This window comes from Thermothelomyces heterothallicus (assembly GCF_042370625.1).
Source record: "Thermothelomyces heterothallicus CBS 202.75 unplaced genomic scaffold P884_scaffold_3, whole genome shotgun sequence".
Lineage (NCBI taxonomy): Eukaryota > Fungi > Ascomycota > Sordariomycetes > Sordariales > Chaetomiaceae > Thermothelomyces > Thermothelomyces heterothallicus.
The window spans coordinates 861,087-875,814 of NW_027192564.1; the positions used below are offsets into that span (position 1 = coordinate 861,087).

Consider the following 14,728-nt stretch of genomic DNA (forward strand, 5'->3'; position numbering starts at 1 on the left):
TTTCTTTTTCTTTTTCTTTTTCTTTTTCTTTTTCTTTTTCTTTTTCTTTTTCTTTTTCTTTTTCTTTTTCTTTTTCTTTTTCTTTTTCTTTTTTTGTTTTATTCTTTTCTGAAGGACGCGGATGTGCGGCCGAGGAAACAAACTGCTCACAGAGGGGTCCTCGACTTGCATAGGGAAACGCTCCTCAAGCTGCCTAGTTTGGCCATCAGACTTGATGACGGTACGGCGATCGCTTGGGGATTCATGGGTGAGCCGAAACCGAGATGCCAAGGCATCGCTAAATAGGGCATGTGTCAGGTTTGGAACTACTGACACGTCGCGCAACCAGGGCTTGACGGCTCGGTCAAAACACTCCACGTCGAGGTTCGTAAGGAGCTCCAGCCGTAGGTTGTCCGTACGCCGCTGACACGAGTCCAGGAAGCATACCGTAAAAAGGGCCTAGCCAGGGCTTTAACTTGCAAGTTGACCCGCGAGCGCGTACCGGACTATGGTGATGACGGCTGGGGGGCTGCTGACGTGTTTGTTTACAACGACAAGAGCAAAGCTCTGTTCCGAAGCCTTGGTGGAAAGGCCCACTGGATCGTATCTTGGTAGGTTGGGAGACGGACTTCGCAGGACAACCCGCCTTTACTGACACTTACCCCAGGGGACTGGTTGATCTATCGAGCGTTGGAGAACCAATGTGAAGAGTTGAGGAGGAACCGAATACACCAGCACCCCTCGGTATCTAGCCCTATAATTAGTTGGTTTTTTTTTTCCTCAAGCACAGTATAGGCAAGGTATTACAGCAGCAAATTACACACAATCGTGCCTCCTTGGTCATTGGCCTTCTGTCTTGGTCAAACGGTGAATTTCCTCCAAGAAGAACCGCAGATCGTCCGGATTGACGAAAGGTGTGATCCCTGGGAGAAAGGAACAATACGTCAGCAACAAGGGCGCCTGGATAGGGAGGGGGAAAAAGCATGGAAAACTCACCATGCCCGAGGTTCACGATCCATCCCTTCCTCCGGTTAGCCCAGTCAAAGCCCTCCACCATCTCCTTCACCGCCTCGGTGATAGCGGCGTGCGAGCCGTACAAGACACCGGGGTCAGCATTTCCTTGGAGTACTATCGGTCGGTCGCCGACGGTTTTGACAGCTTGAGCCGGGTCGTGGAGCCAGTCGAGACCGACGATATCGTAACCCATGTCGCACGCGGCGTCGAGGGCGTACCATGCGCCTTTGGGAAAGACGACCATTGGGACGCGTTCCAACCCCATCTCCTTGAGCCTTGACGGGAGATGCCTGGCGATGTATTCCAGGTACGGCTGGGAGAACTTTTTGAACGATGATGGCGACAGTTCACCGGCCCAGGAATCGAACACTTGAATGAGCTGCGGCAGGGGCGGTCAGTGAGATGTCATAAGCAGCAAAAAAGGGAGGGTCCAATGGCGCTACCTGGGCTCCAGCCTTGACTTGAAGTGCGAGGTACTCGACGCAGAGCTCCGAGATCTTCTGGAGCAGGGCCTTGGTTTCTTCTGGATACTTGTAAATCCAAGACTTGGTTTCCTTGAACATCTTGGATCCTCCGCCCTCGACCATGTAACAGAACAAGGTCCAGGGGGCTCCGCAGAACCCAAACAAAGGCACCCGGCCCTGGAGTTTTTTCCTGGTGAGGGTGATGGCCTTGTAGACGTAGTCGAGTTCCTTGGCCACGTCGACGTCGCGCTTCAAGAGTTCGGCATACTGTCCGTCGTCTGGGCTGCGCAGAGGGTTGGGGAAGTGGGGACCTTTCTTATCGACCATCTCCACGACCATGCCCATGGCCTGGGGGATAACCAGGATGTCGGAGAATATGATGGACGCATCGAGAAGGCCATCATAGCGATCGATAGGCTGCAGCGTCAGGGTGGAGGCGACCTCGGGGTCTCTGCAGCACTCGAAGAAGTCGCGGCCGCCCTTGGCTTCATGATATTCGGGAAGATACCGGCCAGCTGCGCCAAAAGTCAGCGCACCTCCCGAGTCAAAGCCGCCGTAGGAACGGTGCACGAGGACGGCTCACCCTGCCGCATCACCCATATGGGCGGCCGTTCGACTTTCTCGCCTACATCATGAGCGTCAGCTATCCGACCTTGTTTTCCCCCTGCATTTGTCGAACAAGGTGATGGGGGCAATTCAGAGAAGCGAGCATGAAGACGAAGGAACGAACGAAAACGGAAGAAAAGATATAGAAAAAGAAAGACAGCCAAAGAAAGATATGGGGTGGAAATGAGGTGAGGAAACGAGGAGGGGTAAAAGAGAGAAACTGGCCATGAAAGAGAACCGAGATAGGTAAGAGGAGGGGCGGAAAAGGTTGAAAAAGGCAAGGGAACACTGGGAGAACAGGAGCGATTGGGGAGGGCAAAGGCGGGTATTTCAGATGTTTCACTCACCCCGTGCTGCCCGCAAGATCAAATCATTCTTGAGGGAAGGGAATTGGTCCGCCATGGTTGCCGTTGTCGAATAAGCCTCGGGGTTCTGGTGGTTTTCTGGAACTTCCCCGCCGGGCAACCTTGCAAGCCGTCAATCGCGGGGTGGCCGGGGCGGCCGAGGTGGGGTACGGGCTTGCGCCACACCTTGCAGGTACCGGCACCCTTGCTGCTTCCGCCGCTCTGAGGAGTGGCAGCTGGCGAGTCAGCCACAACCAGCCATCTCATAACTAACTAGCTGGCCAAAGCTTCCGCTGAAACGCCCGAAAGCTTTGGCGTCTGCGCAAAAACTCCGGCAATATAGCTCGACGAGCGACCGCCGAGGACGAGACCATATCCGGTCTCAAACGACCTACAAACCCAATTCGCGTGCCGCTCCATCCACGAGTGCAGCGACTCGAGGCTTTTCTTGGATGGAGCTGGCAAAACCCGTCGAACTCCGCGCTCCTCTCGGATCCGACTCCCGGCAATGACTCCGCCGGCCTCGCAGTGCCGTCGCGCCCTACAACGCCAGATTGTCCCCTCGAAAGACTCGGTCTGGATTACCGACGGACTGCTCGCCAGCGCGTTCGAACGGTACTGCCGCGTGTCGAGGACGTGGAACAGGAAGGCCAGCAATGTCCCCGGGCCGCTCGAGAGCCAGCGCCGACTCGGGCGTCGTCGCATGGGCGACGCCAGCACTTGGCACTGCCCGCCGACGCCGCCGTCGTGGGCCTTCCTGGTGCCATTGAACCTGACGCAATGGACCTGGATGCCGCCGACGTTGGCCTCCGCCCGAGAGAACAACCGACCTCGGCACGAATCCCCCGCTCCCGCTCCCGCTTCCGCTTCCGCTCGTGTCGATCCCGCCTCGCTGCTGCCCCAATGGCTACGAGGCCCGGTGCCTCGACAGCTTGCCGAGTCTGCGGTGGATTCGACGAGCGCTGAGTTATCCGATCCGAGCCAGTCGTCGTCGATCGTCTCCCCGCGACCTGCCCCTTACGCAGCGCTCCTCGGCGGCTTCCGCTGGGCAGCCGCGCATGCCGACGACGACCGCCTCGCATCCTACACCGGCAAACTGTGTAGCCAGCTGCGACAACGCATCATGCTCGGGGAATTACCACCGGATGACATCTCGCTGCTGGCAAAGGAGATGTGGGACACTCTAGACTCGCGGCTGCAAGGGTCACCCCTGGGCCATCGTCTGTCGCTCTCTCTCTGTAGGGCGATTGTGAGCGGCCTCACGAGCTCCAAAGTGTTCTCACCAGCGATCATGGACGCGCAGTTTTGGACTGCCCTCCTCTTTCAAATAGCAAAGCTTCCGGCCAGCGACACGCTCTGCAATCTTTTCGTCAAGATCATGACGGCTATGCCGGCATCGCACAGGCCCCGAGTTTCCCAGGGCGTTCTTGCAGTCCTCAGCTGCCTCTTTTCTGCTTGGAACCGCGCTACGGCAGCACTTGGTGGCCGCGACACCAGACGGCTATTAGACATTGGCATTCTGCCGGAGCTGTACGAGAAACAGCAAAAGATATCTGCGTTGCCGCCGTGCCTGCGCCAGGCGATAACCATTTCAGATGTTTTGCAGGGCGCCACTCCAGATGAGACGAAGCAGCTGCTCTCGGCCGCCCACCGCGTCGTCCTCAGGGAAGCAGCCGCGTGGAAGATGCAGAATGATGGTCGAGCCTTGCGATACAGCTGGCTTTACATGCTCGCACGGAATCCCCACGTCAACCAGGATTTCCTGTTCGATGCTGCCGCCTCCCTTTGCGGCGAGTCGCTGAAGCATATGCAGCCACTATCGGTCGTCGAAGTGTCTTCATTGCTCCTGACACAGTGGGCGAGTCGAGGATACCTCAGGGCGCCCAAGGATGTCTACCGTGCCTACAGGAGGCATCGAGGGAAACGCGACGAGGCAGCCCTTGCCGCGCTGTTTCTGGCGATTTTCTCCCGCGGCGACGGCGAGACCAGGAAAGGGCTGTACCTCAGCGCCTGGAAGCTCTTGGCCAAGCTCCGGCAGAAAGACTACGTGATACAATCGCTAACATTCGACGCGCTCACCGGGAAACTTCCGGTGCGCATGCTGGAGGATCTCGCCTGCACGTCTGGCGACCACATCATGGCGATCCGCCTTCGCGACTTGTGGTCCAATCACGTCGTGACGGATGACCGCCAGCCTCAGTGGTACCCGGGCGTCTTCGACAGATACGCCGAAGACATCGTCCGTGACCCACGCATCCCTGCCAAGGAAATATGGCGCGTTCTGGACATCGGAAAGCTGGAATCCCAAGGCATAACGCCAAAGCAGAGGATGTTGCGCCACCGCGGCACATTTGGAGAGCGCAGAGCAGTGGTGGTAGAGAAGGCGTCCCGGGCGTTCATGAATGCCCCTCACCTATCAAACCGCGCGGCTGTCCGCCACGTGTCGCGGTCCTTCGCGTTCCTCAAGGCGGTCAGGGGCAAGGTGCCCGACTTCATCATCCAGGACTTGTATCGGCTGGTCACCAAGGACCTGTGGGAGAACAAGCCCGGGAGGACGAAGCGGCTGTTGTGGTTCCTGAGAATTATCGAGAGGAGACATGGTCTCGAGTTTGCGTGGTCCTGCCGTCTTGCGTTGAGACGCTGGAGAGCCAGGCTGATGCAGAAGTTGATAAGCCACAGAGGCGGTCGGCCATTTTGAGGAGAGATACCAGTGGGAGAAGGACGCGTCGAGGAGTGAGGCGGAAATATCAGCAAGCCAAACCGCTACACTCGTCTCTGGGAGTGAAATATACCATGCTTGATGCTAAAGATTAGATGATACGAGAGTGTTGGGTGTCTAAACTTGGTCCCGTTGCCGGAAAGCGGCGAGGGAGGAAGCATTGCCCGCGGACAGCCTACAGTCTCCCAAGGCTGCATGTTGCACGCCGCTACGGGCTTTCCTGGAATAAGATCGAAGCACACGAATACCCCGAAGTCCACATGCCAGGAGATACAGTAGATTGTTCACACGCAGCGCCGTGCTCTCGGCCGATTCCACCAACCGTTCGTTCCCTTTCTAATCTGGCCAATACCCCCTCTACTTTCGCGCCGTACCTACGGAGTAGATAGCCTCGACAGCCAGGCAAGCCAGGACTACTAGCCCCGAGGCCGTCATCACCTATCTATTCACTCCCACCTCCCTGTTGCACCCTTGAAAGCGAGCGGGTAAGGACGTTGTACAAAGAGAAACGAACCGTTTCACGCCCCACAGCACTTCTCTCCGCTCCCCCTCGCCTCCTTCCGCTACTCCTTGGGTTCGGGAAGAAAGGAGGGGAAAGGCGGGGGAGGGGGAAACGATGAGGCGAGAACGCTGGCAGCTTCGCTGGTCACCGGGCTACGATACCGTGTGATGCTTCCGACGCATTCCAACCCCGGCCGGCCCCCTTCGCGGAAGGCTTCTTCCTTACGCATGCGCACTCCTCTCCTGGAGGTGCTCGCTGCCAAGGTCATACCACATCCCATACCACAGGCCACTGCTGAGCCGAGCTCTCACACCACTGTATCGACCATTGGGAGAAAAAAAAAGGGGGGGGGGGGAAGGTTGGGTTTTCCGGCTGTGGGTCGTTCTTCCTGGGTTTGACGAGACTCACACGCCTGATGTGTCCTACCCAGCTTCGTGGCGTCGGATAAGGGATATGTGGGCTGGGGAGGAGGGGGGGGGGATGGGGGGAGATGGCGACAGCTTATCGGCTCATCGGAGAAGGGTACGAGAGAGAGAGAGAGAGAGTACAACCCCCCCTTCCCGGGGAGGTTCTCCCCCCAGGTCTCCTGTTCCCTTGCTCTCCTCCTCCTGATCTATTCTCTTCACCCGCCTCCCGCCCTTTCTTGGCTGGGGGGAAGGCGGGTTATTACGGATCCCTCGGCACGTGTTAGTGAGTAGGTTGTCTTCGGCCGGGGAGGGAAACGGAGGGGTTTGATCAGGGTGAGCGGCAAACTGCTTCCCGGGGAGCTGAAGGAAGGAGACGGGCCTATCATCTTTGAGGAGAGCGGGAAAGGGGGAAGGGGGAAAGGGGAAAGGGGGGAAAGGGGGAGAGCGCGAGGACTGTGTCACTCGTATGCTCGACTCTCGGTCTCCCCGACGGACCTAATCTCGATGCTGCAACGGGCCTTTGGTCACTATGGTCAATATCTGTGGTGATGGGACGATATCATGTGGCTTCGCGATACAGGGAACCAATCAAACCACTTGCTTCCTCGGATAGCTAACTCTTCTACCCGGTCTTCTTCCCCGCGTTTGAAGGAAAGGGTCCGGGTTGTTGCTGTTTCGCTCCAGTCTCACCCCGTTGACAATGCACTTAGGAGCTGCAATGGCTGGTACGATTTTTTTTCTTTTTTTGGGCGGGGGGGAGTTATCGCTACCTTCCGCGCGGTCCGATCCGAGCAGTGGGCCGAGTCGGGTTTGGGCGGCATGTGTCGTGGGAAGCGGAAAGCGAGCCTGTTACGGAAGTACTTGGTATTGCGGTCAGAGCCAAGCCTTTTTTCGCTCAGATAACTAACTGATGATTGAGTGCTTCCCCTCAGAGGCCACGGAAGCCAAGCCGCCAGGTTCGGCTGATCTACGTCGCTAATCTGGAAGTTGCTTAGCGGGAGAGCAGGGTGGGGATGTTGCTAATCCGTACGGATCCGTACACAGAGTGAGCTGCTCCTACGGAGACTTGAATCAAGTCCTGATGTGCTAGAATATTGTGGACTCTGGGGGATGACATGAAGCGGCGATGTCCTGTGCAAAACGCTTGAAGCCGGGGCAATCGAGGAAGCTTTTGATTACCCCAGTGCCTTTTGGTGAGTGCGGTGTACTGCTTGGTAATCTGCTGCAAGTAATCCGTACTCACAGACCGTGTATTCCATGGCTGTTCTGAGCCTCCCAAGTGGAATTTTTAAATGAGGAAGATTGATTGATAGGACCAGCCAGCATAGAACCCGGTCTCCACAAGTCCGTCAGCCACCGGCAGCTCCGCGTATGACTGTCGGAGCGCGCAAGGAAGATATCCGTGTCTTGGAGGCCGACAAGGCCCGCATTTGAACAGAGCCGAAAATTTGACCCCGGAGTAGGCGTATAAGAGAAGGTCAACCCCTCCCCGAACAAGTGGCTCTTGATTCGACTCCAAGGTGAGAGATGACCGCTTCTTTGGCAACCACGGGCGGTGCATATTTTAGAGGGTCCGACGGCATGGGATCGTCCCGATAGGATGAGCGTGCCTTCCAACACTGCCGCTGCCCGCGTGGTGTTAGGTACCTAGGGCATATACTGTGCGAATGGAGTGGGGCCGAAACGGAACTGACTTGCGGCTGCCAGTGTCGATAGGAGAGCGAGAGCAATAGTCCCTGGCACAAGTACCGAGTTTGTCCCTATCTTTCACAGTTGCGGCTTCCGCAATATGATCTACGCGGGGAACTGACATTGCTACGACTAGTACTAGTACGGTACTACTGCTCAAAACGTACGTCGTTGCCGTACTAGTACGTAGTGGAGACGGGGGCTTGGGAAAGAGCCCGGAAGGCACTCTTGCTGGAATGGGACAGTGACGATGGACTCGGGAAGCTGCCACTGGACATTGCCCTTTCCGGTTCCAAGTTACCGACAGGTATGTACCTGCCCAAAAGTCCAGTGGCAACAGCTCGTGTCGTACCTTTCCCGACAAGCTCGCGTGGCGGAGCATTGCTTCCCGTCATGGTCACTATTACCAGTGCACAGTCAGTGGCAGCCTGGTCTGACGGAACAATTGCTAAGTGCAAGGTCCTAGTATGCAACATATTAAGTACAGACCTCCATTTGACCTGTTCCAGTGTGGCAGAAGCTGCCGGGGCAGCCCAAGGTACAAAACCTGACACAGGCCACCGAGCCTCCGGCTTCCTCCGCCTCTTGTACCCAGCTACCCTGGGAAGAAAAGAGGAAGAAGAAGAAGAAGAAGAGGAGAAGAAGATCGAAAAGTCAACGTTAGCTCGCTGTTCGAGAGGTGCCGGATCGAGGGCGTAGTCCGTTCAGTCGACACTGAGCCCTTGCAACAAGCCGACTCTAGCGGCAGAAGGTGATCTAGCCGACGCATTTCGTGGCGCAGTGGCATAAGGTCACAGTCTCTGCATCTGGTTGCATGCGACAGACAGGCTACGACTTTATGCACCCTCCTGATCTATTTAACCTTCGAAGTTCGACCCCCCTACTCCCGTCGCCACGTCGCCCGAGCCTTGCCTTCTACCCTTGCCTCGAATACCCTCAACGCCGCACCAAGCACGGCAATTATCTCGAGGTACTTGATGTTCACGTAACACATACCACGAGCAGAGCCGAGGACCCTCCCGAAGCCGCTGTCAACCTGGCGCCCCATCCACTCTCTCGCCATATGCCCACTCGTTCCAGCTCGCCTGGTCCGGTTCTGATCACCAAGAAGTTTTTACATTTGTTGGAATTTTCAGGAATCTGGCAGTGGTTTTCGATAGCCCCATTCCGCATGCGATGAACGTTCACTGCTGGTTTCATCCCGCACACTCGACAGCGCTCCGAGGAAACCAGGGCGCCCATGGCACCACCCCATCTCAGCATACCGCTTCCATGGTTCAACACCCCGGCGGCGTTCGGGGCCCTGAAGTGATTGACTCGGCTTCATCTGCATTACGGAGACACACCGTCTTAGCCACGGCAGTAACGTCTGCGCCTACGACTAGTCCGATCCCGGTCATGTCAGGCGGAGGAGAAGCAGGAAGAAGTGATAGTCGAACCAGCGCGCCAAACCACGACGAGGAGGACGTCGGTGGCTTGGGTCTCTCTTCCATAATCGCTCCCGCCTCCCAAAAGCCGATTCGTCGACGGATGCGCATGATTACTTCGTGTCTCGAGTGCCGCCGGCGTAAGCTCAAGTGCGCAAAGACGCACCCGTGCCTCAACTGCAAGAAGTTCCAGAGAGAATGTGTATACCTGGGACCTAACCTCGACGAGGCCAGTCAGCAGCGCTTAACCGAGATCAAAGAAAAGGTCGGCTGCCTGGAGAGACAGCTGGAGAGGGACGTCGCCAAGGGAGCGACCGCTCGCCGTAACGGCAGCAACTCCATCAAGGGCCTCGACCCTCACAACCAGCGATTTGTAGCAGACGACGTTGACGACGACCTCAGCGAGGAGCGCGATCTACAGATCACCCCAATGGTGACGCTCGACCTCACCTACGACGATTGTTCAGACGGTAATGGTACCGACGATCTTATCGACCTCGGGGTTCGCGTCGGGAAGATGAGGATAACCGAGCGTATTGGCGGCCTAAACAGGCCACGCATCTCGGAAGAAGTACGTACAATCCACATGATCCTCCTCGGGGACCCTGCTCTATTGACGCTGGCAAGATCCAAGCCGGGATATCCGGCACCCAAAGCAGCTTCTACGGCGCTCCCGGCAGCTTCGCGTCAGATGAGCCGCAAGACCCCGCCGAGCTCCCAGACTTCCTTAAACCCGGCGAATCCTATCTTGCTCCAAGCAGTGGCTTTATGTTTGGTCAGTTTACCGAGTCTCCAGCTCTCCTCGAGCTGCTACCACCACGAGAGCTTGGCCACAGATTGATGCGGCGTTATTTCGAGGCGGTCCATCCGATCGCACGGTGCGTTCATCGTCCCTCTTTGGAGGCCATCTACGCCTCATTCTGGAACGACGTCAGGCGCTGTATCGAGCCTCGCGCCTCGGTTCAAGCCATTGTCTTCGCGGCCTGGTTCAACGCCGCCGTCAGCGCGGACGACACTTTCTGCCGAGACTACAAGTGCACCAGAGCGCAGCTGGTGCAGCACATGAAGATTTCGACCGAGACGGCCCTGAGCAAAGCCGGCTTGCTGAGCACGACGAGGTTTGAGACTCTGCAAGGATTCGTCATGTACTTGGTTAGTTAGACGGACAGCCCTGGCAGGTCCGACGGCCGTGCTAACGCGTCATGGAAACAGCTTCCGCTTTGCAGAGAAGAGGTATCGCGGGCTCATTCTGTTCTGGTCGGTGCTGCAGTCCGAATAGCCGAGTGTATGGGCCTGCACCGCGATGGTACGGCGTACGGATTAAGCCCTCTAGAGACACAAGTCAGGCGACTGGTGTGGCATCAGCTGTGTTTTCTCGACATCCGAACCTGCGAGGCTCAGGGGCCAAAACCGGCCATACGACGCGAGGACTATGACACCAGGATGCCAGTGAACTGCGACGAGGACCAGTTGACGCTACATTCAACAGCCTGGCCTGAACCGGCGGAAGCCTGGACGCCCGTGCTCCTGTCCATCTTGCGCTTCGAGATCAACGAGATGATGCGCAATATCTGGACCGACCGGCGCAAACTGGAGATGGGAAAGACAACACTAATGGCCATGATCACTAGGGTGGAGAACTTTAGGAAGCGGATGTTGGAGAAGTACAGCCGAATGCTTGACGACAAAGTGCCAGTCCAGAAGTACGCGAAGCTTGTCGTGGAGCTGCTCCTCTTTCGACTCCATGTCATGGTGTTGCACCCTTTCCACTCTAACACCGCGAATCCACTCCCCCCCAAGCTGGACGGCTTGCTGGTTACCAGTGGTATCCTCATCATCGAGATAGCCATCCGTCTAGAATCGAATCCAATGTTCCGGGCCTGGGCGTGGTATCTCGGTGCCTACCAGCAATACCAGATCGCTCTTTTGCTTGCGACCGAGATATACTACCGACCCAAACGCAGAGAGGCTGAGCGCATCTGGCCTTGTCTCGACTGGGTTTTCCGGCTGGATCCAAACGCTCCACGTGAGCAAAAGATCATACAAATACTGTCCGAGATAGCGAGCAAGACAAGTGTTTACATGAGCCTCCGCAAGGTCCGCGCGCCGATGTCGATCAACCGGGCCGTGCCTGGCAAGCAGGCTGTGAAGGAATCCCCACCGTCACAGCTCGCGGAGCCTCTGCCTCCACCATCACAGTCCAAAAAACTGTCATTCCATCAACCCGATGCTGGGGTTATCTCCGACCTCAAGGCAGAGTATGCTACCTGTGCTCCGCCCTTGCCCTCGGCTGGCGCCCCAGTAACGCCTTCACTACCTGGAGCCGCGGACCCCCTGGCTACTCCTCTTCTGCCACCATCATCCTCATCCATGGGCTTCAGGATCCCCCCTCAACAACAGCAGCAGCAGCAGGAGTACCCACAGTATCAGCACCATCAGCAGCAGCAGCAGCAGCAGCAACAAGTCAAACTTCCGCCGCAAACCCACATGGTTTTTGCCGGCGTTACAAACGGCGAGGCACTCTGGAGCCTGCCGCCGCGGCTCAACGGATCCGGCAGCCCCGAGATTGGCATCGACGGCGGTAGCGTCGCAGGGCAGCCACGGCTGCATGGCACCATGGCTGCGCCAACCTCGGGACAGCTGCAGCCGCCTCCGATAATGAACATGATACAGGAGCTTGACTGGGTAAGTGGGGATGTATTCTTGATAATATCGAGGTGGCCGAGGATGACTTAGGAGGTGCTGACATGGAGATATGTAGGAGGCTCTTCACCAAATGTTTCCGATGGACCCGCAAACGGGCGAGTTGAGTTTCGCTACGTTTGTTGACAGCGGCACGGGGTCTATCGGGCAGTGGTAGAGAGATGGCGGCTTGGGAATTAGGGAGGTTAGTGTGCTTGAGTATTCGTGCGTTTTGGTGTGAATAATCTGGTCTGTTTTTTTTTTTTTTTTTTTGGCAAGTCTCTGAATATTGCAACCCCTTGCGATTATATTGTTGGGTCATCGGTGTGCATTTTGAATACAAATTCCAGTCACCGACGTTGCCGCTTCACATTGGATATCACTCGTCGTCAACGGAACGAATAATGATTAATTCTTGGCTGTATGATTTTGACCTCGATCCAGCACCTACTACCATATGCTGTATCTCCTGTACCTGCTACATATACAGCCTCTGAATTACTTCTAGTATCATGGAACGGTTGCATCTATGAACACTCTCTTCGACAATCTGCATCGACATTCTCTCTGTTCAACTACCTCCAACCCTTAACACCAGTCTAGGACCACATTTGAGCCCCTAAGAGTTCTTTCTCACTCCTCGACAAGGAAACAGCCATCTTTTGCAATGCCAGGCCATGCTATCCCATCTATCCACGCCAGCTAGAGAAATTAGGGAAAAGGGAATAGGAGAGAGACAAAACGAAGGGGAAAGTCATAACGTCACACCGCTCTCCCACCACCTCCCCCCACGGCCGGTATACCAACCCAGCCCGTAGCCCACACCATCCCACCGCCACCAGGCCGTGTTGCCCGGCGCGCCTAAGCCCATCATGCGGAACGGCGAGACGGGCACGGGTTCGAAGAGCCACACGCCGGCGCGGCTCATGTCGTCTATCAGGCCCCAGGCGGTGAGGTGGAGCCAGAGGGTGGTGAAGAGGAGGTTGGCAGTGCGGCAGAGCCAGCGGGGGATTCTCTTCTTGGGAGCGCCGTCGCCGTGGCTGTGGCTGTGGCTGGCTGCAGCGGTTACTGCGGAGCGGGTGAGGACGGAGGAGGCGAGATGCTTGGCGAGCGAGGCCGCGGCAGCCTGGAGGATGATGCCCACGGGTTGCAGGACGAAGAACACGATGGGCGTCCAAAAGCGGGTAGTTTTCGGCACGGAGGTGTGGCCGCCGGCCGAGTGGACAAGGCCGCTCAGGGTGAAGGCGAGGAATGACTTGAACAGCATTCGGGCCGTCTTATTCTCTCGGATGCTTGTATGTGATTGGTTGTGGTGACGATGGTTGTGATGATGATGATGATGATGAACATGACCGTGTTGACGCAGGAACCACCTCGCCGGCGCAACGAATCCCGCTCGAAAAGTCTGATGCCACCAACCACCCCAGAATCCTGCCAGTCCTCTGTCGAGAACCGAAGGGACAAAGCCGCCGAAGAGGCTCGGGTGCTGCCAGAGCTCGGCGCGTACGCCAAACAGGCTACGCAGGGGAAAGACGATGGTGAGCTGTAGAAAGGAGTAGTAAAGGTGGAGACCGGCTATGATACCCGCCAGAGCGGGCAGGCTCCTCAGAAGGAAGGAGATGGTGAGCTGCGGGAATGGCAGACGGGAGTAAAATGCCGGAAGGGGGTAGGAGTGTAATCTGTAGTCCGGCCCGAGAACAAAGTAAGGGTCTCGACGGATGGTGGTGGTCAACAGGTCGATTGTAAGGTAGGAGAGGCTGAACTCTAGAAGGCGGGAGCGGAGAAAAGACGCGTAGGTTGAGGAGCGAGCGGTGCCGGTGCGGGATGCTAGAGGAACGAGGTCCAGCCGGACGGGCTCGCCCTCCAGGGCCTTCTTGGGCGGAAACGGGGGGTGCGGAATCGAGGAAATGGAACAGTTCCAGCCTGCGCCGCGGAATGCGGTGATCAAGTCAGCGGTCCAGCCTAGGCGGGCGAGCAAAGACCCCGTGGCCGGGAAGGGTTGCCAGAAATACTCGCTATGCGCGAGCGAGGTGCCTACGCTCTCGTCTGGCGACACCATGGCTGTTTGCTTTTCCATTCCTTCTTTCAACCCGACTCCAGGCCGTCTGGGCCGCCTCTCAACCCTCGCTGCATCCCATTGCGGCCGCGTGAAGATGAGCAGTCTCAGGGCGTTAATGGTTCCCCACGCCGCCAACAACCCGGTCGCATATGCCACGGCTTCGTTGATTGCGGAGGTGGTCTGTAAGAGACGGACATTGAGATAGATGACGGCCGCGGCGACAAGCCAGCGCATGTGGTACAGCCACGGCCGGTTGACGTGGGGGATGCTGAGGTACAGAAGCGGGAGGAAGAAGCTGCCAACGAAAGACCAAGGGATGACCAGCGGCCGCACCTCGCCAGCTTCAAGTGCTGCCCTGAATGCTGCCCGGTGTTGTTCTTGATAGTACACGCCAAGATTGAAGGGTTGTTGATCCGATTCGGATGCGACGTGGCTGGGGCTAACAAGGTTGGCAGCCATCCGACATGCTATCTCAACAAGACATCCAAAAAAGGAAATATGCTATGAGAGACTCAAGCTTCCCAGAGGTCTTGTCAAAGTTGAGGAAGAGTTGAAAAAGAACGCTTGCCCTGACAATGATCGAACAAAAGATTGACACGGTGGCTTGCTAAGAACAAATAAAAAAGTTCGCAATCCGCCGTTGATTAGCTGAACGTAACGGAGTTTTCCGAAATCGTCAGTCTTCAAAACAAATAAGCAAGGGGAGCCGGTATGCTATTGCCAACTCGGTCGCCTGCACAGTTCCAGATCCCAAGGGTCGCTCGCTGAAATCGATACCAAACTGCAATGGGCTACTTATATCTTGGCAAGAGATCGCCACGTCCTCGGTCCATTGG

At 56.7% G+C, this 14,728-nt stretch overlaps 5 protein-coding genes across 5 annotated transcripts in view; 3 read left to right on the top strand and 2 right to left on the bottom strand.

Annotated features, from left to right (window-relative positions):
• The window catches only part of P884DRAFT_327347 (uncharacterized protein), a gene marked incomplete at its 3' end in the record, with an annotated part of 1,600 nt that extends 942 nt beyond the window's left edge, over window positions 1-658 (top strand). Inside the window, exons 2-5 of the mRNA XM_069445530.1 lie at window positions 174-247; window positions 329-363; window positions 418-582; window positions 647-658. Of these exons, the coding sequence (XP_069300584.1) occupies window positions 174-247; window positions 329-363; window positions 418-582; window positions 647-658 (286 nt within the window). The remainder of the gene's footprint in view (window positions 1-173; window positions 248-328; window positions 364-417; window positions 583-646) is intronic.
• On the bottom strand, window positions 578-2,226 carry P884DRAFT_78943 (Uroporphyrinogen decarboxylase). The gene is made up of 5 exons (XM_069446088.1): window positions 2,041-2,226; window positions 1,437-1,972; window positions 976-1,372; window positions 804-902; window positions 578-733 (listed from the first exon to the last, which is right to left on the bottom strand). Exons 1-4 carry the CDS (start codon window positions 2,048-2,050, stop codon window positions 820-822), a joined length of 1,026 nt encoding a protein of 341 aa, XP_069300585.1. The 5' UTR covers window positions 2,051-2,226; the 3' UTR covers window positions 578-733; window positions 804-819.
• Window positions 2,227-2,749: 523 nt separating this feature from the next.
• On the top strand, window positions 2,750-5,441 carry P884DRAFT_255533 (uncharacterized protein). Its single transcript, XM_069440998.1, has one exon. The coding sequence runs from the start codon at window positions 2,916-2,918 to the stop codon at window positions 5,103-5,105; it is 2,190 nt and encodes a 729-aa protein (XP_069300586.1). The 5' UTR covers window positions 2,750-2,915; the 3' UTR covers window positions 5,106-5,441.
• A 3,376-nt stretch (window positions 5,442-8,817) lies between these two features.
• On the top strand, window positions 8,818-12,011 carry P884DRAFT_315841 (uncharacterized protein; the record flags this gene model as incomplete). The annotated part of the gene is made up of 4 exons (XM_069445271.1): window positions 8,818-9,722; window positions 9,779-10,303; window positions 10,517-11,836; window positions 11,913-12,011. Exons 1-4 carry the CDS (start codon window positions 8,901-8,903, stop codon window positions 12,009-12,011), a joined length of 2,766 nt encoding a protein of 921 aa, XP_069300587.1. The 5' UTR covers window positions 8,818-8,900.
• Window positions 12,012-12,587: 576 nt separating this feature from the next.
• On the bottom strand, window positions 12,588-14,351 carry P884DRAFT_193206 (uncharacterized protein; the record flags this gene model as incomplete). The annotated part of the gene is made up of 1 exon (XM_069437736.1): window positions 12,588-14,351. One exon carries the CDS (start codon window positions 14,349-14,351, stop codon window positions 12,588-12,590), a length of 1,764 nt encoding a protein of 587 aa, XP_069300588.1.
• Between the last annotated feature and the right edge of the window lie 377 nt (window positions 14,352-14,728).